At 38.3% G+C, this 25,605-nt stretch overlaps 1 protein-coding gene across 2 annotated transcripts in view; it reads left to right on the top strand.

Annotated features, from left to right (window-relative positions):
• KCNQ5 (potassium voltage-gated channel subfamily Q member 5) overlaps positions 1 to 25,605 on the top strand; it is a 291,754-nt gene that overhangs the window by 239,511 nt on the left and 26,638 nt on the right. Inside the window, exons 4-10 of one of the 2 annotated variants that reach the window (XM_066994664.1) lie at positions 2,068 to 2,243; positions 2,659 to 2,784; positions 10,007 to 10,117; positions 11,893 to 11,988; positions 15,263 to 15,357; positions 17,556 to 17,582; positions 20,384 to 20,440. In XM_066994664.1, the coding sequence (XP_066850765.1) occupies positions 2,068 to 2,243; positions 2,659 to 2,784; positions 10,007 to 10,117; positions 11,893 to 11,988; positions 15,263 to 15,357; positions 17,556 to 17,582; positions 20,384 to 20,440 (688 nt within the window). The remainder of the gene's footprint in view (positions 1 to 2,067; positions 2,244 to 2,658; positions 2,785 to 10,006; positions 10,118 to 11,892; positions 11,989 to 15,262; positions 15,358 to 17,555; positions 17,583 to 20,383; positions 20,441 to 25,605) is intronic. The other variant, XM_066994665.1, reaches the window with a different exon arrangement.

The following is a 25,605-nucleotide window of genomic DNA, read 5'->3' as shown; positions in this document are numbered from 1 at the left end:
GCATTGGACAAATAAATACAGGCAACTGAATCAATCCTTTTTTTGTGCCAGTCCCAGAGCATGAGTCAGCTGAGCAGCCATCAGGAGCCTCCCTGAGGGTTAGCTGCACCACTCTCAGTTGACGTGATTGCCTTTTTCTTCATGGGGAATTTAGACACCTGGTAGAAAAGCAGACATCTAAATTTAAATGTGGAGCTGAACCCCACCCTACCACTTTTTATGATCTCTGTTAGACTTGTTATCTTTAACTTTCCCCAGTCAGTTATCCTGCTACTGAATTCTTACCCAGACCTGCTGTATCTGGTTACTGTGCTCTTGAGACTTGCACTGTGCAGGGACACCCCAGGAGATATTATCTATTTCTGGCTCTTCCTGATCTCTAAACCCATTGGATTTACAGCTGGAAGCAAATTCAGTTTTACAGTAGCCAACGATATAGTAGCCAAATATGATCCATCTGTGTAGAAGCCAAATGCATTGTAAACTCTCAGAGCATAAGACAGGCAGAGGGTCAACCAAGCCTAGTATAACCGTGTCCAGCAGTGACACTAGCCAATAATGAACGGTTAGGAAGGATCACAGAAGGAGGGCAAGCATACAGTGATAATAGTTTCTCAGACTCCATAGCCTTTGTACTTGGAGACTTTGGTCTTAGTATTTATTAGATCTGGATTAAGTTTTCTCCCATGATATTGTCCAGTTGGTTTTGAACCCATGTAAACTTTTAGAAACTTGTGGCAAGGATTTCTTCAATTTAACGGGACACTCCTTGAACCACGGGTTTTCTGAACCCTTAGTAGTGTAATAAGATGGCAAAGCCATCCATAGGTAAGTTCAGAGAAGCTCAGGATGTTTGCAGGAAAGGATAGTTGGACCTCCACTACTTACTGTTTGCTGGGCAGAATGAACCAAGGCCATTTCCGACCATACTGGAACAGGCTGAGGAGAGTCTCCTGCTTGTACGTGAAGCCAGTCTCTATTGCTGCTCTCCTGTAGGGTTCTTTTCACTTAGTGGGATATTCTTGATTTCTAGGAGCTATACTTGACACAAGATACCCAACACAAAAGAAGCAAAATTCATGTCAACGTGAAATTCTCACCTGTGGATATGGTTTTAGATTATCTTTGCATATAAACATACAAACAGCACAAAATCCTGAGATTTAAACCAGGTGCATCTTACAAAGGCTCTTTCAGTTTTTAAAGAAGCTCAGGAAATTAATGATGAGGTGATGAAGTAACAGAGTTTGGACTGCCCTTTTCCACTCTCTGCCCACCAGTATGTCTGCCCCAGTCATCACAAAAGAACATTATGCCTTCTCACAGTATCCATGTGCCATCACTGTGTATCTTCTCATCTTCCTTTAAATGCTGTTCTGGCTCAAAGGGCAGTTGGCTGATTAGTTCATGCAGAACAAACCCGCTCTCACAGTTTGAATCTGTGACCTGAAGAAATAAATCCTAACACTTGCTGAGCTGAAAAAAAAATCCTTCCAGGCTGCCAACTGAAAGAATGTTTCTGAGCGCCCAGCACTATATTTTTTCCTTTCCGGGAAATGGTACATCAGGGGAGTTGAGTCCAGAAACTACATGCCTGAACCACACAGTGTTTGTACTCATAGGAAACTAATATGTGTGCTTGTAAGTCTGGTTCCACTGAGGTAGCTCTATTTTTTTCTTTTTTCTTTTTTTTCCTTTTTTTTTTCTTCTGGCTTTTCACAGGTAAGTTGCTATGAGGAAAGGTATAAAGGAAAAAGTTCAGATCCATCTACTGATTTGTACAGTTTGATACACCAGGCTTCAAAGTTCCAACATGATGATCCTTCAACTCTGCTGCTCTTATTTATATGTTTTCAAAATTACTCCTCTCAGTTTTCACCCTGGAGATCTCTCAGGGCATATTTTGACACCAGACTTCACCTTGCACTCCTGCCTCAAACAGGATTCTCTGTGCTTCGGAATCCAACCCACCACAAGACTCTCACTTTAGTCCCCGCAGTCAGCACATGTACATATATGTGTTATTGATTGGTACGTGGACATTAATTTTTTCTATATTTCTTTCAGACATCATTGTTCTCATCGCTTCAATAGCAGTTGTTTCTGCAAAAACTCAGGGTAACATTTTTGCAACATCAGCACTGAGAAGTCTTCGTTTCCTACAGATCCTTCGTATGGTGCGCATGGACCGAAGAGGAGGCACTTGGAAATTATTAGGTTCAGTAGTTTATGCACACAGCAAGGTACGTAATCCTAGGCACTGCATCTGATGTCTTCACTGGATTCTGCAAGAATCCAAGGAAAAAAATATTTACCAGTTTTGACCACAATATCTAGGATTTCATGAAGTAACATCAAGTGTAATGGGCACTTAGAAAGGCATGTGAGACTGTGTTGAATACGAAAAGGTTGTATAATATGCTGAAAATTTGATGTGCCACTGTAGTTCTACATACATGAGTGAAGATCCTGGAATATCAAACTATCAGAAGTAGTTTTGTTCTGTTTTTTAAGAAAATTTGCATCAGCAGGAAAGCACTTGACTTTTAACTGCTCAAATGCCAGAAGCGTATATAGATGTTTTCGTTATGTCTTCCCTGAAATGCCATTCTGTTCATTCTTTCAAATGGATATTGATCTCTGCTTTCTTTTATCTAGGAATTAATCACAGCCTGGTACATAGGATTTTTAGTACTCATCTTTTCATCTTTCCTGGTTTATCTGGTGGAAAAAGATGCAAATAATCAGTTCTCCACATATGCAGATGCTCTGTGGTGGGGCACAGTAAGTATACAAAACTTATACATACTGCTTAACCAGTATGCTAGAGAGCTTTGTATTCCATCTACTGTTGATTTTAACTTAGTGTGCTGTTCAGTGAATCATTTTCACTGGCAGAAAGTCAGTCTCAGAGGCTACATACTCCAGCTTTTCATTTGCACATCCATAGTACATTTTACCCCGTCTTGTAGAACAGCTGTTTATGAGTTTCTGCTGCAAAACAGATCAATGAACCTTCCAGAAAAGAAAGCATTTTATTTTTTAACCCAGATTTTTCAGTAATACATTTTCTAATATCATCCCACAAGGAGCTGCTTTGATCCAAATAAGAGGGCAACAGGCTTTGGTGCAAGGAGTGTCAGGAAAGAAAACAAGAATAAAATTCTTACATCAGCTTTGCGGTCAAAGGAAGTATTTCATCAGTGCCCTTTAGAGCAAAGCTGTTTCTCCTTCCCCATACCTTGAGCACAAAAAGAATAAATATTCCCATTCTGGTTTGACAGTATACTCCAATCATTTTTACAGGTGTAAAAACCCTTATTTAGTTGAACTTTTAAGCTCTTGTTTACCTATCAAATCAACTGCTTTTACTTTGTTGAAAACTGTGGGATCCAAGTACATGCCTGACTGCTTTTCTGAAAGAAAGAGGATTATACAAATGCTTACATGTATAAATAAACAAGTCTTTAAATGAACAATGAGGACCTAGGTCTAAGCATTTGATTTACCTTTTTTTTTAAGGCATAATGTATAGCTTTTTTTTTTTTTTCCCAAAAAGTGCCTTGTAATGAGCTAGACCCCCGTACTGTGTGGGAGTTACTTAAGCAGCTTAGGAAATCTGTCCCAACAAACACTATTGCAGAGCTATTGTCAGGCAGTAAAAAAGGTGCTTTTTGTTGTTTTTTTTTTGTCCAGTATAACAAACACTGTGAGCTCTGGCAGTGTCTGGACAGTGAAATGATGCCTGTGAGATCATTAATGCTGACATAACCAAGAGCACTCATTAGTTTTCCTGGGAGAAGTGTGAGAGCTAAACCAGCCTCTGCCACCTTTCCTCATCAGAAGGATGCAGAAATGAAGCTTTGTCACCTCAGACCCTCAGTCAGGCCTGGATTCTCAGACTCAGAGCTGTGCAAAAACCTTTTTCAAAATACTTTAAATCTTTGAGAGATACTTTTAATAAGTTTGCTTTACATTTTGGGCAAAGGTCAAGGTAATTTCCCACTAGTATAATTAGCTTGTATATTTGAAATGTGTTAATCTCAGGGATAATCATTTATTACATGTCTTCCCTAGAGACTGTATTTTTGTGCTATTGCACAAAACTGGGGAGCCTGGAAAAGCCACACCTAACAGCTCTTACTTGCACATCTACACAAGGACAAAATATTTTTTCCTGAAATGTGTTACTTTAGAGTATCAAGGCAAATCTCTAATAAAATACATGCTTCTATCCTGCACTGAGAATGAACAGAAGATTAATTTTGGCTAAAGCCATCGCAGCAGGTTTTGCCCTCAGTCACACTGCCATGGATTATTTTGTGGTTTGTCTATCTGTAACTGAAATAATTCAGTCCGTGCAGGAGGAGAGGCACTTCTCTTTAGAAGGATAGGTCCAGATTTGGCTCACAGCAATCTGACCTGTCTGTGTTGGTGTCATTGTGAAGCATCTGGCTGGGGATGCTGGTGACCTTGCTGACAGGTACCCAGGCTCTGGCAGTCTGCAAACACCATTGCCCTTTTGGGGGTGGAAGTGGGGACATGGTACTGCAAGACACCCTCCTGAAGTCATGTAGGTTGGATGTGGGTGGCACATGGGTCTGGGAATGTGTCTTCAGCAGCTCGATTACCCAAGAAACACCTTCTACATCTCTGCAAAGCCATGTGTGACTTAGCACTGGATAAGGCAGGGATTTGGGGCTAAGCACAGGATTGTACCCACCTGCCAGCAGGCACTAGTGAGGGGACACATTGCACAAGGAACTGCAAAGTCTGAGCAAACCCAGACCTCAACTCTGACATGTGACTGAGGCTCATGTCAGATCCAGATCCTTCTTCCAGAGCAGCTCTCTCAGCAGGACTATGATTTTTATTTTGGAATTTGCTTCTCCACTACCTGCTGACTGCTATTTTTTAAGGAAAAACCCTGCTAAGAAATAATAATTGTATAAAGTGGTGCTTAAAATATTTTGTATATTTTGTTCTATGAAGTGAGAGTACATGATTCATAGGTCAGATAAGTAGTGCAACTGAGAAAATAGGAATCTTTTCTCAACATCAGCAGGAAAAACAACAAATTATAATAAAAAATCTGAAAACAATCTATACTGTATATTTCTATACCTTTACTTCTTTTCTTCCAGTGTGACATGAATATATTTAAATTTTTAATGTGCTTAAGTGAACAAAGTTACTGAAAATCAGAGTTCCCCCTTACCTGTTATCTTTGCCATTTTAATAATAGTATTTTTTTGTATAATATGTAAAACAGTATGTGGGAAATGCATAACGTGCTTCTTAGTCATGGTTGTTTTTACTGCCAGAGTAACCCACATGCAGATTTTGAAAAGGTCAGATTGTGTGGATTTCTAGGGGAAATCAATGCTCAGTCTCATTGATTTGTTTATTTGCATAAATTGTTCTTGCTTAAACCACGGTGTATCTACCAAATCCTAGTCCGAATTCTGTGATGGCAGAGGTAAAAGAAAGAAAAGACTGCATTGAAGTCAGGCGCAAATAGTCTTCTTAAATTGCAAGCTTTTAGAGGCACTTATGCCCTGCCCTACAGGACCAGAACCAGCATGTGGCAATTAACCCATTCATTAATTCAGATAATTCAAGGGCCATACCCTGCTATGGTCATTTCACTAATTCCCTTTCTGAAGCCCATAGTTTTACACTGAGACAAAAGGCAGGATATGGCATACTAATTTACATCTGAATACTGCACTGTATTTGCAGTTGCACGTTGTACTTTGCAACCTGCAGTTTAAGCATCATGCTAATGTTTCTATTGTGAATATTCTTATGGTTGGAGTCCCCACAGTGCTGCTCAACACAGCTTAAAGTGTGTGTTGTATGAAGAGTTCAAGTTTAGAATTTGCTTTGCTAGAGATGGTAAATTCATTTAACAGAATAAAATAACAAAACTATATGGGAACAAAAAGTCCATACAAAAACTTAAGTTTTTCACAATCAAACCGTGCATGATTATCTGAGAACTGTTAGTGTTAACTAGAATTGAGTGTGCCTATAGTGGCATTGAGTTTGTATGTTAAGTAGTTTTACCTGCAAATTAAGACTCTTGTCTCTCCTATGCATTTAACAGGGTTTCTCTTAATATATCATTATTTTTTAGCAGTATACAACAGTAACGGTAGGATACAGAACAGCTCTGGGACTCCAGGGTGACCTGTAGGTGAACAAAACAAGTTAGGATGAATAACATTTTTGCAATTACTAGCTCAAATGAGTTAATATTGATGGCATTTTTCCCATTTAATGTGATGATAGTCTGAGCAAACCACATTTTTTTCAGTTAATTGATGGCAGGTAAATATTAAAAAGGTAAGTTCTACTACCAGAACATAAAATTATGTCAGAAATATTAGGATAGAGGGGAGCCTCTGGGCCCTATCTCATCTGATTGAAGGCACCGATGTTACATAACCTTACTCATTATTATATTGTCTCACTTATTATTAGCATATTTATTAGCTCTAGCAATGAGATGTAACACAAGTTCTACCATAGTGATTTTTGAATCTAGCTAGGTGGCTCTGCCTTCCTTGTCCGATCTATCCAGTCCTGCATTTTAGGATGTGATGAGTTACCTGCTGAAAGAATCTTTCTTTCCATTGTGCAAGTTTGTGTGACCAGATTATACTGAACACCCAAATATTTTATGTTTCAAGTTAGGTGAAATGAATCCTATCCAAAGAAAGAAACTCTACAAGTTTTGGTTTGTTGTCCTCATTTAGGCTGGGGTGAACAGACATGGGGCTGTTCAGCAGGTATCCCCAGTTAGACAAGATTTGCAAACCTTCCTATCTCTTTTACTGTTTCTTGATCCTTTTTTCACCACATTCCTCTCTCTGCCCCAGCCTCTTCCCAAATAAACAACCTGACCCTAATTACTTCCTCAAGTTTGCTACATCCATACCCAGATTTTGTATTTCTGTTACTGTTACCTAGTTGCTCTTGTCTTTGTGTGGTGTTAAAAATACAGCTACTTAGGTGGTATTGTCCTTGCAAGACTTTAATCCCCAAAAGGTCCCTGATATGGCATGGTGCTGACACCTATATGCCCATTTAAAGAACATCCTGAGATAAAACAGCTCAAAGTGAGCAACAAGACACTGATATTCTCAAGCGTTGACTGATACCCATTCTTCAGGACCTAAAAGAATTAGAGAAAAGCCTTTAATATGGTTCTATTATTTTCTTTGGAGAAATTCCAAAGATGTAGTCTGTATGACTGCTCCTGGTTTTAGGTTGCTCTCAGATATCAAATCCCAAAGGTTCAAGTTTATCTTTGACTCCTTCAGAAGATGTTAGTGGCAATATCATTAATATGCAGATGACACTTAGTTCTGTTTCCTTCTCATCGGCCCAGGCAGGAGATATCTCTGTACTTTCCAGCATCTAGCAGAGATAGGGAGCTGGATAGAAGCCAAATAACTGGGCTCATTCCAGAGCTTCAAATTGCTTCACAAAGATTGGCCTAGAAATGAATTTTGAGGAACTTTTATTCAAGGGATTCATTTGTTCAAGTGCTTCATTACTCTCTGGGTCTTAATAGCTTCAAACCGTTCTGCATTCGCCCTCTAATGTGAAAAGCTCAGAATATTGTGTTCACTAAACCAAACCAAACCAAACCAAGCCCCTCTGCTGGTCCAAGAGTGCGGCTGCATCAGCTCACCTCTGCCAGAAACAGAGGGAGTTGCATTCCCAACTCCCTTCCTTCTAATCACTCAGTCTCAGCAAGGCTTTTCCTTTGACTGCCTTGTGCAGGCCCTGGTGCTTGTCAGACATCTCCGTGAGCTGACTCAACTCACCAAAACAGCAGAAGTGAACCACAGAAAATTTGGGGTAGTTCTCTCCACTTTCTTGGGTTACATTGGCTCTCTCAAGAGTCTGGCAAAGGCTGGGGAAAGGGGATGGGGGCAGGGATGTGAAGAGGAGCAAAGAATGAGAGTGAGACCTGATAAACACCCAAGGTGGTGGAGAGTTGCACCTGCCTCCGGGCTAGCATTACTAAACTTGAGACTTGATAACCACTTGAAATTTCAGCTGCAGCCTTAATTCAGCTCACTCTCTTTTAGTCACTATGGCGTTCTCAGGGTAAATTACACCCACAGTTTGTTCCCAACAATGGGAGCAATTAAAGGCACTGTTTACTATCTGCGGAGCCTCAAATAGTTTAAATCTAATTACTTCCAAAAGACTTTCCTTCTTTTGTCCTGTGGTGACCCCTGCATTAAATAGAATTGCTTTGGCCGTCTTTCATAGGAATGAACTTTGAGGAAGCTGGAAGCAAAATATTGTCTCTAGAAGGCATTTTCCTGAAGAATTCATTCCTGCCAGAATATTTGCTAAGCCTGAACTTGCCCACATTTGGTACACGATGTAAAATAATTCTCTGTGCACATGTTCTCGGATAATAACAGGCCCTGGAGTCCTTGGCACTCAGCCTACTGTTGTCTATCTTTGTCCTTTAACATCGTGTGCCGCTGCCTGATCACGCGCCTTGCAGCCTTCCACCCAGCCTTTGGAAACCCTCTGCTCGGCCGGCCTGCTCCTGGCACCCACACCAAGCAGCGGGCTGGGTCCGTGCTCCCCAAAAGGGAAGCACAGAGACGTGACTATCCCCGGCTGATCTGGGCCCAGGGCTTGGGACTGGCACACCTCCCAGGCCAGGAGCAGGCTGGAGGACATTTCCTTGGGCTGGGGAAGATCCCCAGCCACACACAGACACGAAGCCGTAATCTTTTGCTTTGTTTTGCCTTAGAGACATGCTCTGTAGACCACAACCATGTGCCAGTATCCCAGCAGAACTTGGAATACGCGCTGCATATTTACGTGACCTGCCGTCAATGCGTTGCATGTGGAGACTGAAATACAGGAAGCTCTGGCTGAACATGAGGGAGCACTTCTTTACTGTGTGGTGACAGAGCACTGGAACAGGTTGCCCAGAGTGGTTGTGGAGTCTCCTTCTCTGGAGATACTCAAAACCTGCCTGGATGCCATGCTGCACAATGTGCTCTAGGTGATCCTGCTTGGCAGGGGAGTTGGACCAGATAATCTTCAGAGGTCCCTTCCAAGCTCGGCCATCCTGTGATTCTGTGAGACCCCTTCCACATGCACCCAACTCTGCCATCGTCTACTCTGGTGTCATCTGCTTTTGGAATATCTGCATGCTGTGCCTCTGATCACACTGTCCACATGAAGGAATTACAGATGCCCTCCTCTTTCTCCTTGACCTCTTCCCACACAGATCTGAGCTGACATTGTCCAATGGCCTGAGGACCTGTTGGACCTAAGCACAACCTGGTGCTGTGTTGTGTCTTTGTATAGTGTAGTGTCATGTCAGGAGTCATGTACATATATCTGAGCCTGTGAGAAGGAAAGGGAAAGGACCAGGAATTTCTTACAGTTCCTTCCAGCTTTTGATTAGCATTTTTTGTGTTTCAGGAGACCTAGTTCAAATTGTACTGACAGGCTTGTAGATAGTGCCACTGCTTGTGTTTGCATTGACTTCATCTTGTCTATGAACTTCAACTTCATTTTAGTCCTACTATATTTCTCCAATATGATACCTCTGTAATTTATATTCATGTGATTGGGCAAATACGTACAGCCCTTCTGAAAGCAGGTGAAACATCTGTACATCTACTGAAAAGGATAATTTTTTCTGCCCAATTCACATGACTTCCCATCATTTGCTTCAACTGTGAGATCCCAGACCTTCCAATCTATTATTTATTTATTGCTTATTGACACATTTTTCTCGTGTTTATTATTTATCTCAGTTTTATTCATGCATAGACAGTATTGAGTCTTCATAGGAAAATGAATTCATATTATTTATGTTTGTCTCTTAGAAACAACTATATATATTTCATGTGTCTTGAATAATTTAGTGGAAATGCTGTTTCATGCAATGTATACAATCTGAAACTAACCTCTCAGGGACCTCCAGTAAACCTTGTTCTTTTCTTTTCAGATCACATTGACAACCATTGGCTATGGAGACAAAACTCCTCTTACTTGGCTTGGAAGGCTGCTTTCTGCAGGATTTGCTCTACTTGGCATTTCTTTCTTTGCACTACCTGCTGTGAGTATGCTTTAAAAAAAAAACTGTAAAAAGGTAATAGAAACTTCAGTAGCTCCTACTGCTGTTACAATACAAAAAGCTGAAGGAAGATTTATAAATGAAGAACAACTGTTTAAGACCTTTTGCTCTGTGACAACATAGGTGAACTGGTAGCACCCAAACAAAAGGTTTGGTGTTGCTGTCATTACTTGAGTTTTGGGGATTTTTTTGGGGCAAGGACAAAGCAAGGAAATAACCCTAAATTAGGTAGCATACTACTGTGTAAGACTGAAATTTCTTTCTTTTGTTATGAATTGTGACTCATGTATTAGCGCTTTTCTTTCAGAAGTTAAAAATAAAAATAATAAAATTAAAAATCAGCCAATATGTTTCTCTGGATTAGTTTCTATTAAAAGAAAAGTAGGATAATCCTCATTTTTGTGAGTGTAATCTACAACTGTGAAAGACTGAATTTCCTTCCTTTTTCAACACAGTATTAAATAAACATGAAATCAGAGGTGATATTTGTATTTTGTTGTATTCCATCCAGTGCAATACCTATGGAAAATCAATATTTTAATACTTGGATTCATTATCTATAGATAATTATAAAATACGTATGTTATAATAATACAGTTGTTTTCAACCATATAGATAAATCAAGGTTAAAAGTCAGCATTTGCCAACAGTATTGAATCATCTAGTGTACTGCATTTATTTCTTATTTTAAGCACGGGGAGTATTTCAATACCTCTGACATTATAATGCATTATAATTATATTACATTACCTGTTTGTGAATCTTTGACATTTAATGGCAGCTACTGTAATTAATTCTCTTTGTTACCTAGTCACCACTAGCAAGAAAGTTAGTCTTAGCAGGACTGCAAAGGAATGGAAAAGATGAATAACTTTACATATTAGAGATGCCACAACTTTTGTTCCTCATGTCTATATACAGAAACTGATTTTCCTCACAAACACCTTTGTGTTGAATCTGTCTGTAAAACAAGAGATATGTGTGAATCTTTTGTGCAATTTTAATGTTGTTTTATCCTCACTGAGAATCAAGTGGAAATGTTCTTTCTTATAACACAGGCATGGCCAGCAGAAATGTTGCACTCCTTCCAAGCCAAGGAAGGAAACATTCTCAGTCTTTGCGTCTATTTAGCAGGAGTCAAATTTATCTTACTTATTCAAAAGTAAAAAAGACAAAAGGGGAGAGGTTTCACTGACTTTTTTTTTTTTACATTCCTATAGAATGAGCAGTGGGGATTATTTAAATATGAAATAGTGAGAGGAAATAGTCTTAATCAGTTAAACAAGATATTTTTTTGACATCTCTAAAATCAAAAGTTATAATAAGCACTGCAGATATGGATTTTGTAGTCCATATATATCTGGCATATCTGGCAGCTGGTCATTTCATCATTCTTGGCTTAAGTTCCTCTGAATGTTCCTGCCTATATATATATACACACATATACATATATATATTTGTATGTGTGTGTGGCCTTTAGATTTGCAGGAACATAGTGTAGCACAAACCCAAGCGATGGTTGGGATGAGAGGTCATTGATAGCACCACAGATGTTATCTCTTAAGGAGTCTCCTGCCTCACTATGAATGGGCACTGTTGTTAAACCTTATACAGCCATATACCATCATAAATGTGTTATTTGAGGTACACATACAATTACTTCAGATCAAACCTTTGTAGTTGATTGTGTATTTCTAAAAACAAACAAACAAACAAACAAAAAACTACCTACTAAAAAATGGTGTCTTGCATTTCAGGGCATCCTTGGTTCAGGATTTGCATTAAAAGTGCAGGAACAGCATCGCCAGAAACACTTTGAGAAAAGAAGGAATCCAGCTGCCAGTCTAATTCAGGTAAATATGAAATCAGTGAAAAGATAATAGTAGGGGATTTAAAGTACATACTGCAGCACGTTGTGATATTTTAATTTGTGGAAATAATGTTTAACAGAATGATTAATTTCATGAAATATGTTTCTTCAGTGATTGCAGTGTGTTTCCATAATTGTGTATAAAGAATTTCCATGTGCAGTTTATTAGTTCTTCCATCCCTGATGAAGAAACTGAGTCAATTGCATTCCTGTAGTTGATGAATTAGAATTGATCCCTGGAGAACACAACTGACAGAACAGCACTCTTATCTATATTAAGCTAGTTTTCACTACTACAGGGATTAGAGTGCTCCAGTGAGTGACATACTTGGTGAAAATGAAGCGCCCTGTCCAGAGAATTGATTTCAATATTATTCAATTCAAAAGCTAGAAAAGTAGGCACTAGCAATTCCAAAATGTCTGATTTTTTTTAAGTGGTTTCAGCTCCGGTGTTGACATCATGGTGCCAGTCAACGATTTGGAGGGTTTTTTTGAAGCAAAAGCAGCATAATATTTGTTAAGCAGCTTTTTTTTTTTTTCCCTTAACTTACTTAAAAATGAGAAAATCCTCTAAAGAATGTTTTTCCACCAAGCTTTATTCTACTTGATGCATTGGGGGAAAAATAATAATAATAATAATAAGGTGAAATAATCTTCTAACATCCTAGTTTATATTCTTGTGAATCCAAGTGTTTTATGTCTACCACATATGCTCTTTGTTTGTTGTTTGTTTTCATTCTGAAATAATAAATCCAAATAAAGAAGCTGCTTAGCTGAATACACTAGAGTTCCATGTCAAGTTCAGATTAGATGCCAGGATGTTTTTGAAGCATTCTTAAAGTTCATAAATGCTTTCCATTATTAGTATTCAATGCTTACTAAATGTTAAGTATTTGACACACAATATTTATTAGAATAATTAATAAATATAAATCTGCTCATTTTGTATCTATTGTACTGTAGAATGAGTGTCTGGCATATTTTCTAAAACATATATTCTAATCTACTTCTACCACGAAATTAAAGTTTGTTTGACAGAGGATAGATATAATAGACTTAGGCTTTGGATATAGCTCTTCTTATTGTTGTAAGACAGTCCAGCCGGAATAATTGTAAGACAGTATGCTAAATTAAGAGTAGCCGTCTGACTGATCTCAGAAAGTGACTCTCAGTGGGCAAAATTGTTGTGAAAAGAAGACATTTGTGGCGGGATCTCAGAAGTGAATGTTGTTCAGCATTTTCATGTCCATTTCCACATTCAGCATTTTCAGTCATCTGGAAATTAATATAAAATTGCTGGTGGAGATATTGCCAATAAAGAAATTTGCCAGTATATGGCAGAATAGTAAAAATGAGGGCAGGCACATAGGAATGAACCTGAGTATGATCAGGATGACTTTATAGGCTGGAATGATTCCAACCAAATGACTTTATATATCGAACACAAAACTGTTGATCTAGAAACCATGAATTCAAGGTATTTATATAGGACTCCATCCTAATATTAGAGGCTCTGGAAAGCATGTGAACAAGGGTGAGAAACACAGAGGAAAAAGAGTAGGGGAGAAGGGTCAAGAGCTTCATACAGGTTACCAGTATGTTACTCCTCCAAGGTTAATTATAGTCCTTAAATACAGAACAAGAAATGTATTAAGTAGATATGGCTGATATTACCACCATATATAATGCTGCTGGTACTAACATGCTACATATCATCTCAACAACCAGAGTTTGTAAATGAGGCTGCACAATTGGAGAAAACAAAGAAAAAAAAATTGGGGGGCGGGAAGAGCCCTTTTCTGGAGAAAAAGGTTCACGTTTAGAAATGTAGGGTGGATCTCAACTGTATATCATTATCTACTGTAACAGGGCCCATTTTTTTAAATTGTCTATTGTGGATATTGACAGTGAGCTACCATGGAAATCAGTGCTTTAGTTTGTCATAAGAATGTCTATTTTCTGATAAGTAACTGTGTAGAATTAGTCCATGCTAACTTCTCTGTTGCAATAGATACACTGTGTGCTAGAGGCTATACCTGGCTGAAAGATAGCTAAACTATCACAACAGAAGACTGAAATGTATAATATGAACATGCTTTTCTCAATTTGTTTAGCTTATAAGAAGCAAACAGTGTGAATATTATTTGAATATATAAATCCAGAGAGGAAGTGCTGGAAACTACAGGACTATTTAATGTAGCAGACAGAAACATAACAAATTTCTCTGGCTTCAAGCCAAAACCAAAGAGTTTCAAATTTAAAATAATGCAGATTTTTGACAATGAGAAGGATCAAGCAGTGGAACAATTTACAAAGTAAGTGATAGCCTCTTCATCTGCAGATGAATTCTAGATGCATTTGTGGGAGATGTGCAGGAAAACACGGGGTATTAGATGCTATACAAGAATACCTGGATGACATTTAATGGTTGACAATATACAGGAAGCACAGATACTCAGCTAGTACAAATTAATATAGTTATTCTGACATCAGGGAAGCTGTACCAGTTTGTAGAACTAAGGATCTGTCTTACTATCCACATGCAGTTATAAATCTAAATGGTGAATACATTTTCAATGCTATGCTTTGGTCACTCACCTTTGAAATGAATCATTTCATAGTTTTAAACATTTAGCAATGTTTCAAACCACAGAGAATATTTCACTTATCGTCTAAATGCTTTCAGTCTGGTTTTCATTATCATTTACAAAATGTACTATGACACTTTCTTTACCTCAGACTGCAAGTTTGTGTGGGTTTCCCCTATGGAATTGTCACAAATAAATCACTGCGATGCTTTTTTTGAGCACCTTTATGTGCTGAATATTTTCTGGTATTTCCACGAAGCTAGTAACTCTTACCATACCACACTGTGATTCACAAGAGCTTTGGTAGATATTTACTAGTAATTACTTACTCACCCTAATGTAGACATCCCAATCAGAACAAAATCCACTCTCCGTAATCAGTGCGGTGGCATTGTCACTTCATGTTCTTGGTTCCTTTGTGCTTTTCTATTGTTTCCCCATACCAGGCTTCTTGGCGGTTTTATTCTACCGACGCCAGCCGAACAAACCTGACAGCCACCTGGCGATATTATGAAAGTATTCTTCCTCCCCTCAGGCATGTATCAGTGCTATGAATGATAAAAGAAGGCCATGACTTGTATTGGTTACTAATCTGCTTTTCAATTTTTTGTTTCATCCCCTGCTCCCTCTTGCCTTGTTTTTCTTTTTTATCATATATCCTGCACGTAGTGTGTATGGCGTAGTTATGCGGCTGATGAGAAATCGGTTTCCATTGCTACCTGGAAGCCTCATTTGAAGGCCTTGCATACCTGCAGCCCTACAAAGTAGGTACAAATATGGCAGCTGGTGCTGTTCTTGATGTCTGTTCAAGCTTATAGAGAATTACTATTTGTCTGTTTTGTCTTGTTTTGTCTTCTTAAGTCCTCTCACCAAAAGTTTCAACTAACAAACCAGACCAATATTGTTTAGGAGCCTGGTACAGTGGGACAAATCACTTCCATTTATCTAAGAATTAACACTGAGCACAGGCATTAGAAACGTTTTACCCCCAAAAAAAATTAGTATAGAGAGGTTAGTGTTTCACTCCTATTCCTACCAGCTGTGCATTAATATACTCATTAATAATCACAGTCCCGTTTTGAAGTTACACAGATTCCTTCTAAGTGCTCTCGGTAAAGTTATATTCTTATTTGTAATAGATCTATAGAACACACCTATTGGATAATGCTACACATTGACTAAGCAAAAATATCTCCCTATAGTCTTTTAATCCTGAACCAAATCCTGGTATAAATTCACGTGACTCCATGTAAAACACGAGTTTTCTCCAGGTGAAGATCAGGTCTGAAAGGCTATGCCTGACCTGTGGGACCAGGGAACACCCCTCAGTCCCAGCTGCACATGCTGATAGCACTGCAAATGAACATTTGGGTGCCAACCAACAGCTCTCTCCCTCTCTGCTCTCCTCCAGACTCTTGTTTTTATGGGGCAGAAACACCGATGGCACTTCAGCTAAATTTGGTTGATCAAGGACCTGGATTTGGGGAGGGCAATGGAAGTAACACCTTCCTCTTGCTCTAGAATGGCTTTGTGCAACCAAAAGCAGGCTCACTGGGAAGCTCAACCCCTAATGATTTGTCCTTGGCATAAACCTCTGTTTTGGTCACAGCAAGCAACAACCATTTGAGCAAATATACATATGAATACAATTTTTCCTTTAACCAATGCAACTTGCCCAGTTTCAAATTATGTCTAATGAAGAAAATATTAATACAGATCTTGTTCCTTGAGTTAAAAAGTATTTTCACACTCTTTGATTAGCCTGTGCTTCTATAAAAGACTATAGGTATAGAATACATCTCTAAAGGAACACAGCTTTATGGCATTTTGCAGATGAGTGCACTGGGGAATTTCCTGCTTTTTGTCATAACTTCTGCTATATTCAGTATCTCCTTAGGGGAAATTATATCCTCAGATATACACCCAGTCAGTGGAAGGTAACTAAAAACTCCTGATGTCACAGAATCCTGATGTTCTGCAAACAGAAAATACTCAATGTAGCACTGGCCATCCAAGACCCTTCAGTAGTTCAATTAAAGATTTACCAGAAGGTAGTAAGGTAACTGATAGGGCACAAATAAGGAAGTAAACGATACTCAATAAAGATCAAAAAGGAATGAAATACGAGCCTTATGGGAAAGCTCTGATAAGCGTCCTAACTGTTGTTATTGCAGACAGTGCAAGAGAATTAGTGGTTTCTCCCAAAGCTGGGTGATGAACATCCACATGACAGTAAAAAGGTAATTCTGTGCCAAAAAGCTCAGCCAAAAAGAGGTTTGGCTGAGTACCCAAAGCTGATCTTTGAATTTCAAAGAGTTGACAAGAACAGAGCCATAAGTAATCCATTACCATAACCATAATTCCAAAATGCTTCAAACTAAAAGGAGCTTTTAGATTAAAAGTTACATGGAATATTGATTTTAATAAATCTGTAAATTTTTTTGACATATACAAACAGATTGAAGGCAGCATTGATATAATCGAATGGATATAAAAAATACATAAATAATGAAGTTGTATCCAACCTAAAATATTCTAAAATATGACTGTCCCTCAAAAGTGCATCTAATTGTAATTTTAAGTGAGCCTATTGCTGTGATATCCTAAAATTAAACCTTTTTATTTACCAGAGATAACTTTATCTAATAAGAGCCTACAGCTTTCTGTTATATATGTGTCAGCAATGCATTTTGCCTAAGTGCTTTGCCAACTCAGTCTGCAGTGGTATGTACTAAGCATGTTATGCATGTTTTAAAACAACTGAAAAGTTTATTTTTTTCAGAAGCATTGTAGTTATGAGTCTTGCTTGAATGTCTTTGTGGTTGCAATGTAACGTGTGTATTGTACACTAATTCACACATCCATTTACGTTTAGCATATATCTAACATCATCTGTAACTGAGTAATCTGATTACTATCTGCATAACAAATATGTTTTTCCCTCCCACTCCCTGACCTGAAGAAAAGAACAAGGGGAAGCTTCTAGCAGGTTTGTAGTTTCTTTTATTTCTTTTATCTTTGAAATCTCTGCTTCTTAAAGGCTTCTCTGCACAGTAGGTTCAATAAACTGTAACTGCTTATAATAGTTACAAATTGCAATTGTATTTAACTTGGTTTGATAGAGCAATGATGCTGAAATTCGCTTCTTTGTCCTAGTTCTTGTATGGAAAAAATAGGCAATTTTTTACTTTTCTAAGTACTAAGTACTTGTTGAAGTGTTTTAATGTGGAGGGGGAGCTCAGTCAGAGCTGTGTCGGTAGCGAGTGAAGCAGCCCACACAGACCCTGTTCCTGGGGAGGAACATGCCCACTGGCCCCTGCCATAAAGCCGATGCCATTTCCAGAAACCACAGTGGAAGGCACAGGCATGTAGTGTAATTTGGCTTCATGGAACGGGGCATCAGCCCTCCATTGCAGAGCGCTGCTGGTTGTCACCCAGCCTGGATGCAGGCTGAGGACTGGCTGCCTGCAGCATGCAGAGCCAGGGCTATCTTCACGTGACAAATAAAGCCCCAGAGATGCACAGTCTGAAGGCAATAAGTGGAAACGCTGCTCTTTTTGCTTACTTAGAGCTTGAATACTTAGGGCCAGGAAAGGACTTGGTGAAGAAGAAATTATGCTGCCTCCAAAACTAGTTAGGGATGGGAGTCAGCAGGTGTTGGGCAGTCAGCACTCCAGTAAAGCACAGTCAGAAGACAGTGGAATTTGCTTCCAAGGTGAAAATGATCAAAAGCCAAGAAAAATGTATCAGTGACACTTGCCCTGAAATGCATCCACCCCTGAGTTGTACTGTGGTTCACAAACTCTTTTTGGTTATTTAATCATCTGTGGGGAGTCTGAGCACTTCAGCACCCAAAATGCAAAAATCAGGTGGAAAGTCTTTGCAGAAATTGCCCATGTCCCATTTTTCAGATTGCTCCTGAAGTGCACGTAACTGCTGTTGGTATCACAGTATCTTGAAGTGACTGGCTTTGCTTTGAAATGTCCCCTGGGAGCACTTTACCTACTCTGGCTTTTGCAAGAAAGAGTCACTGTCAGTTCTGTGTCTTTTCACATGTGCTGCCTCTATAGGTTTGCTGGCAATGTATTGATCTCATTAAATTATTACAGCCCGGTCGAAATTTTTGCACTTGCCAGCCATATTTCCTACTCCTTTGACATCAACATTTAGAATTGCTTTCAGTTTTTTTAAAGGTGAGACTGAAGTTGGCAGTGAGTATGTATCTCCAAAACAATGATCTGTGCAGAAGAGAAAGCTTATTCCCAGATGTATCCATGAGCACTTAAGGACATGAATTTACTTACAATAAGTAGAAACTAGATTGAAAAAAAAAAAAAAGGATGTCAAAGTTACATCACCTCCTCCTTGTTAGGGATAACTGTTGTGGTTTAAAAGTTATCATTGATTTAGCCATATTTTTTCACTCTATTTTCACTGAATAAAGGATGCTTGTCCCTTCAGAAAACCGTAACTCCTATGTGCGCTTCTGCATATTAGTGTATAACAATGAACTTGTTAACTTTTGAGATCCTGGTCTACAGTAAAAACCTACAGACCACTCAGTGCCTTTTTAAAAAGGTGTGTTTTGTCCGTGGCTGTTCACTGTTCTTATGCTGATATATTGCTGTATGTTTGTATCACCTAAAATATGTGTATGTTGTCTTCTGTAGTAAAAATGTAAATGCAAAGTGCTGTGAAGTACTTAGAGAAAACCGTCCTCAACTATTTAACTTCTTTCTTACTGCAATGCTGAGTGACTTGCATGGGATGCTATGTGAACTGCTTCTTGTTTCACTCTTTAAATGAAGATGTGTTTGTTCAAGTAGTGCACTGGATTGCTTTCTGAATATGCTCTTTACTCCATTCTAATAACAGTGGAGAAAAACTCTTATTACTTTAGGTAAAAGCTATTTTTTCTTTCCTACCAAAATGAATTTTATATTTACAGAAATGAATTCTTGCATTTTGTCATGCATAGACCTCCAGCCTTTCATTAGGCAACTAAATGTTGCTGTATGAGTTAAGAGAACTGCGCTTATGAGGCTATAGCTTCATACTGATTTCAAGAAAAATATGTTCAATGCATTATATGTTGTATTTCTTAAAACATTATGCATAAACATTCTAGTTAATTGTTTATCAAAAGTAAGTGTGGACAACTTTCTGGTGTATCTATGTCACAAATTGAGATATTTCTGTAGATCAGTGCTAGAGTTCTACAAGGTATTTAGAAAGCCCATATATGTTAAATTGTCTATTTCTATAAATACACACTGAGCACAAATAGTTTTTATTTCTATTCAGTTATACATTGTGGCTGAAATTCTTCCTATGCAAGGAATGAGGTCAAAACCATTGAAACTTACGGCATCCTGAGAGCATAAAGTCTTAAGCTGTGTGTAGGACATGCATTGTGTCTGCAAAGAATGAATTTCACCTGTCTAGTTTAGGCTTCTTTTAGCTTTGTAAGTAGTGAGCCTGAATACAAATTCCCTACTTAGAAAACTCTCCCTGGTGCAATAAGAAAGAGCTGCGTGCATAGGTGTTTGGGGGTGAAAAAAGTCATCCCTGCTCTGAGAGAAGCATGTAAATTGTACCCTGGAATTCTCTCCATCTACTATCTCATAGCTGTTTCTAAAAGTAGATTTAATGTAAATTATTATCTCTGCATGTGCTGTATTGAAAAGAAATTGCCAGTGATGAAGATTCTTACTAGAGGTGGAAAGCCTAACCCCTCACCTAGCAGTGGAATGCATAGTAACATGGTCCTCTATCTTCCCTCACTCCTAGTAAGCTTTGTAGTAATAAACAGAAGCTCTTCAGGATGTACACCCCTCGGAAACATAGGTATTCAGCATCCTGCCTATTCATATGATGTTTGAGAATGCCAACTAACATCAGGCGCATGATTCATTTATTTTCCCCTCCTTAGAGCTTTAAAGTTCCTTACTTCTCCAAAAGACATTTCCTGAATTATTTTTTTAAGTGCTCGTAATTCCTCTTGCTGCTTGTTGCCTGCAATGACATTAATGGCAATAATAACAGTTCTTTGAAATACATATGGTCGAATAATTGCAGTGTGCAGCACGCCATGATTTGCCAAAGCCCAGTTTCCCTTCTCTGCCTGAGACTTGATCTTTTGGAATGTATCACTCTGTAGAGATCTAGAACAATGTTTGAGTATTTAGATAAAGACATTTCCCCAAGTCCAAGAGGATTTTTACAACCATGGCAGTTGAGTTCTCCATCTAATAATTAATGGGGAAAAATAAGATATAACATGCTCATCAATATCAATAGTTAAAATGTGTAATAACTATTGGGAAGAATCCCCTTGGACACAGCCTGTGGAAGATGTGCCTGCATCATACACTGGAGGGTGAAGGAATGCATGTGAAATCAACCATCTGCTTCAGTTGAATTCTGTTGAAACTGTGTCTCTTACCAAAAATGGTAATTCCTAAATGGATGGAACTTATGGGAACAACAACAAAAAAAAAAAAGTACAAACTGATGATAGTAAATGGAGGGGAAAAAAGTTTCTCTTTATCCAACACTGTTTTGGCAAAGTAAAAAACATAAAAACCTTTTTAGTTTTGTTTTGTTTTGTTTGACATTTGAACATTAAGACATTACATCCTTGGAATTCTTGTTATTACTTATTGAAGGTATGAAATATAACACTATGTTTCTTGGATTCAGGCTCCTAGCATAAGACTGGTGGAGAAATTTTGTACATTTGAACTTCAGGCCTCATTACACTATCTGTTGCACTTGTATTTGTCCAACTTAGCTTAATTTCCATAAAGTCATCTGTATCTTTGTAAGAATCAACATCTGTATTCATTAGAAGTTAACTGCTGAAAGCTGACATGCACTTTTAGTTGCTGTTATTTGTCACGGGTGATAACTTTTGTCAGCTTTAGCTTCTGTTTCAACTTGACATCCGAAGCATTCTTTTTCACCCTCAGACCTTCAGTTTACTTTTGATTAATTTCAATTTCTTCTTATTTCTACTTCCACCAGTCTGCTCAGTATGAAAAGCTGAGAAATTAATCATAAATTTTAACTACTGGAAAGCAGTAGTGCTGCAGGTCTGAGGCTGAAGTGGGGCAGAGGATAAACTTGACCAGAAATGTAGGAAGGAAAATAAGGGAGTGGGACAGGGAGGCAAAGAAATGTTCTGTTACCCGAAAATTATAGTAAGATTGTCAATCAAAACAGACAGAACTGTGAGTACAGGGGAGAAAATCAAGAGTTTGTTGGCATTTATCAGTTAAAACAAAATCTCATGAAGTCTAGTCATTTGGTCCACCAGAGTGTTCATTCCCCCTGCACTGAAGCTACAGTGACCTCTAGTGTCTCTAAACACCTATTCCTTCATAAATCAATGATGGATAACATTTAAAGAAGAAATAAGAGCTACAAAGTTTTTTGCTATCGCAGGGAAGTGAGAGGCTCATCTATGTATTGACAGGAGGAATGAGTGGTAAGATTCTGCAAGTAACCTTTCAGAAAGGAAAAAAAAAAAAAAAGAAAGAAAGAAAAAAAAAGAAAAAAATCACTTCCATTTTTTCCAGAGGCTTCAGTAGTAATTAATCTCCACTAAAAGATGCTTCAAAGCTCCAGTGTTATCTATATGAATGTATCCCACAGCTTGCAACCTGCAAGAATAGAGGTCCAAAGAGATACTATTTCCAGGGAAGATTGTAATAGAAAGTTAATATGTATATAAACCAAATGGAATAAACTATCAATCACATAAGGTACAAGAAGTGATGGACAGAGACATGTCTAAAGGAATACAGAGATAACTGGAAATAGCTGTGGCTCTCTACAATCCTTGTCATTTAAGTCTGATACAGGAATCTGTGTAATTTGAAAAAGCATTTACACATCCATTTTCCCAGTTCTTCCTAATGGTTCTTGCCTTTTGGACCAGCATTCAAGTTAGGGAGTACTCACAGAGACGTGAATGTCCCAGGGCATTAACAGGTTTACATTAATTGAAGGGATTTCCTTTGGATATCTTGTAAAAGGAGAGCAGAAAAGGGAAAACAAAATATAACAGGCTAAATCCTGCAAAAAGTGAAGGATTTTTAGCAGGGCACTGGACAGCACTAATCCAGCCATCAATAAAAACAAGTAAAGGGCTCTAAAGGCTTCAGTGGCCATTGATGCAAGTGCAGAATGCCCAAAGGTACTTGAAAGGGCATAAGATTATCTCCACTCTGTATCTCTAATACTGTTCCCATCACTATTGCAACAGAGAATCAAGAGCCAAGAACTACATAACCCATAAGTGAAGGGACTTTCACTGCAGGAAGAAGCCTGGCTGGGATGCGCCTAAAATGCTCTGATTCAGTTATTTCTACATGATACATTATTTATCTTATTATTTATCTTTTTTATCTATAAAGAAGAGCCCCAAGGACAGCAGCTTTTTTCTCCCAGGCTCCACTGGGAGCTCTCCTGGCTCTCACTTCTCTCAGTGATTCTCCACTGCTGCAAGTCATACAATTTATGCCAGCGCTGAATAGGACCCAGTGGCTTTAGGAACATTTCCCACCAGTCTCTAAATAGGAACAGGGATCCAAGAGTGAACAACTGCTATAACCAGTGTCTTTGGAGAAACTCTCAAGATGCAAAACAGTTTCCAAACCAGGCTTCCTTCAGAGGCTGCATTTCTCTTCGTGATGCAGCATTCTCTGCATGGACCCTCGGCATGCCATTACATTGTCATTGCTACAAAGCAGATTTATTTTTTTTTAAGTGTGAGGTCTGCATTTAAAATTAATATTTTCATTCTCAGTGTTGCACTTCTGCAAATGTCTCTAGTACAGATGAAGTGTCTACTGTTCCTTTCACCATTGCTTTGATTTGGAGAACTAAAGATATTCAGGTTAAGTAGCCATTGTGTGTGGTTCAGTTTTTATACATGAAATAACCTTGTGTACAAATCATTTAAAGGCAACCATTGCTTACATTAGGACAAATTAATTAACATGTGCTTTTTTTCATTTTTCTATTTTAATTTTCAGTTTGCAGCTGCTGAGATTATAAAAAATATGGTCCATGCTGATCTTTTTTATGTCTAGATTATCAATTTTCCTTTCATTTTAATTGGATGCAAGGGGAAGAGAGCTGTCCAGAAAGTTTTTCCTTTTAACATTTGTCAAAAAAATTATAATTTGATTTCATTTTCAATATCAAATACAATTTGAGCCATAAGAAGAGTAAAAAAAAAGCACAGGGGACACATGCATAGAAATAATACCTATAATAAGAAGTCCATTTTGAGTCTGTTGCTCATGTTGGATAGTATGACAATGCAGTAATGTGGCTAATAAATATTTTCCAGCTTATACTTTCATTAAGTTGTACAATGCAAATGATTCCTGAGCTGAAATATAACTCAGCCTTGAAATGTAATTTTTATTGAAAATTAAATTTTAGAAATCACTTCTCTTTCAAATAATAGGTTCTGTGGGACTTTTGTATTGAGCATGCAACCGCATATAGCACTGCAGGTGTGGGTAACAATTTTCAGTGGAAGTAGATGATATTTCCAGCACCATCATGTGTTTATTTCAACAATTGCTTACTTTGGGCAAGGGAAGAAGGAGATTGTGTTCAGAAATTATAGAGAAGGTATTCTTTCAAGTGATTCACCATGCCATATAGAAATATATTTATCTAGTAATCTTCCTATTGATATACTTATTTTTTTAGCATTCTTGAAACTTATTTCATTTGTAGCTTCCTAGCATGTGCTTTTGCCTGCTACAGACTGCATCCTTTCTGCTCTCATTGATGTTTGTATCCAGAATGAAATGCTATGCTGTGCTATGCTATGCATGGACAAAGATATTTGATTATCTCAACATTTCAAGCCACAGAAGTTTATAATTATATTCAATTTCATATAATAACATATTAACACTGTATTTTCAGAGTGCAGTTGGTTAAACATCTAAGAACCACACAGTACATTTTACCATCAGTTAATCAGCTGCAGAATTCATTTCTGTTGAAAACATACCTTACAGGTGTGCTGAAGTGCAAGGAATTTGAGGGTACTAGAAAGAGTTTTAACTTTAAGTACAATTATGATTTGCGAGCAGACAGTCTTCACTCTAGGTACCTTAAAAGCATCCCCCCAAAGTCTATGCCAGTGCAGTAGGACTGTGAGACCATTAACAACATACCCTGAGCAGCTACTGCTTTGCTCACTTCATCTCTCCCCTTGCAAGAACAGGACCGTTGATGAAGATGACCGTTCTCTTGTACAGGTGATTGAACTTAACCTTGTAGATAATGCAAGGTCTCCAAAGCAGGTATAAGACTTCATTTCTATTTTTCCTTTGTGCCTTCTTCTTCAGAAAGCAACAAACAAGAGCAAGAAGGCTAAATAATGAAAAAGCATAAGCGTATAGTTAGGGTGACCTCGGCATGTTCATCATGTGTGTTTGAGCATGAACAAAGGTAATTTGAGCACTGAGAAACTGTACATGTCCCACATTTGGCTGATGTGGGAGGGAAAGTTATAAGCACAGGAAAAAAATCAGCTTACCCTTGGCCACCTATAAGGCCACAGGGCCACCTTTGGTCCAGCAGTCACAACCATGTCTTTGGTCGGTCTGTGATGTCTGTCCTAAAGTGTCTTTAGGTGCCCATAGCACCTGCAGGTAGTGAGCTCCCAGCTTAACCTCCAGCAATGACTTTAGCAAGTACACAGGATAACATTACACTTCCATTAATCTGTCATCGCACTTTTTCATGGATGTTTTGTTAATTTTGGTTCTGTCTTGTCCAAGTAAGTGCTTAACAAGGAATTCTGAACAAGAGTGATCACTAACAATGTATATGAAATGTTGGATGTGCCACATCTTGAAAAAGCATGAGTATACTAACCGTATTCTTGCCTGATTTAAAAATAAAATAAAATAAAAAATACATGGCATGCAGTAATAATAGAACACATTTTGTTCTTGTTTATCTGAAGAGATGGT

Source organism: Anser cygnoides, chromosome 3 (genome assembly GCF_040182565.1).
Source record: "Anser cygnoides isolate HZ-2024a breed goose chromosome 3, Taihu_goose_T2T_genome, whole genome shotgun sequence".
Taxonomy (NCBI): domain Eukaryota; kingdom Metazoa; phylum Chordata; class Aves; order Anseriformes; family Anatidae; genus Anser; species Anser cygnoides.
This window is presented reverse-complemented; position numbering and strand designations above follow the sequence as displayed.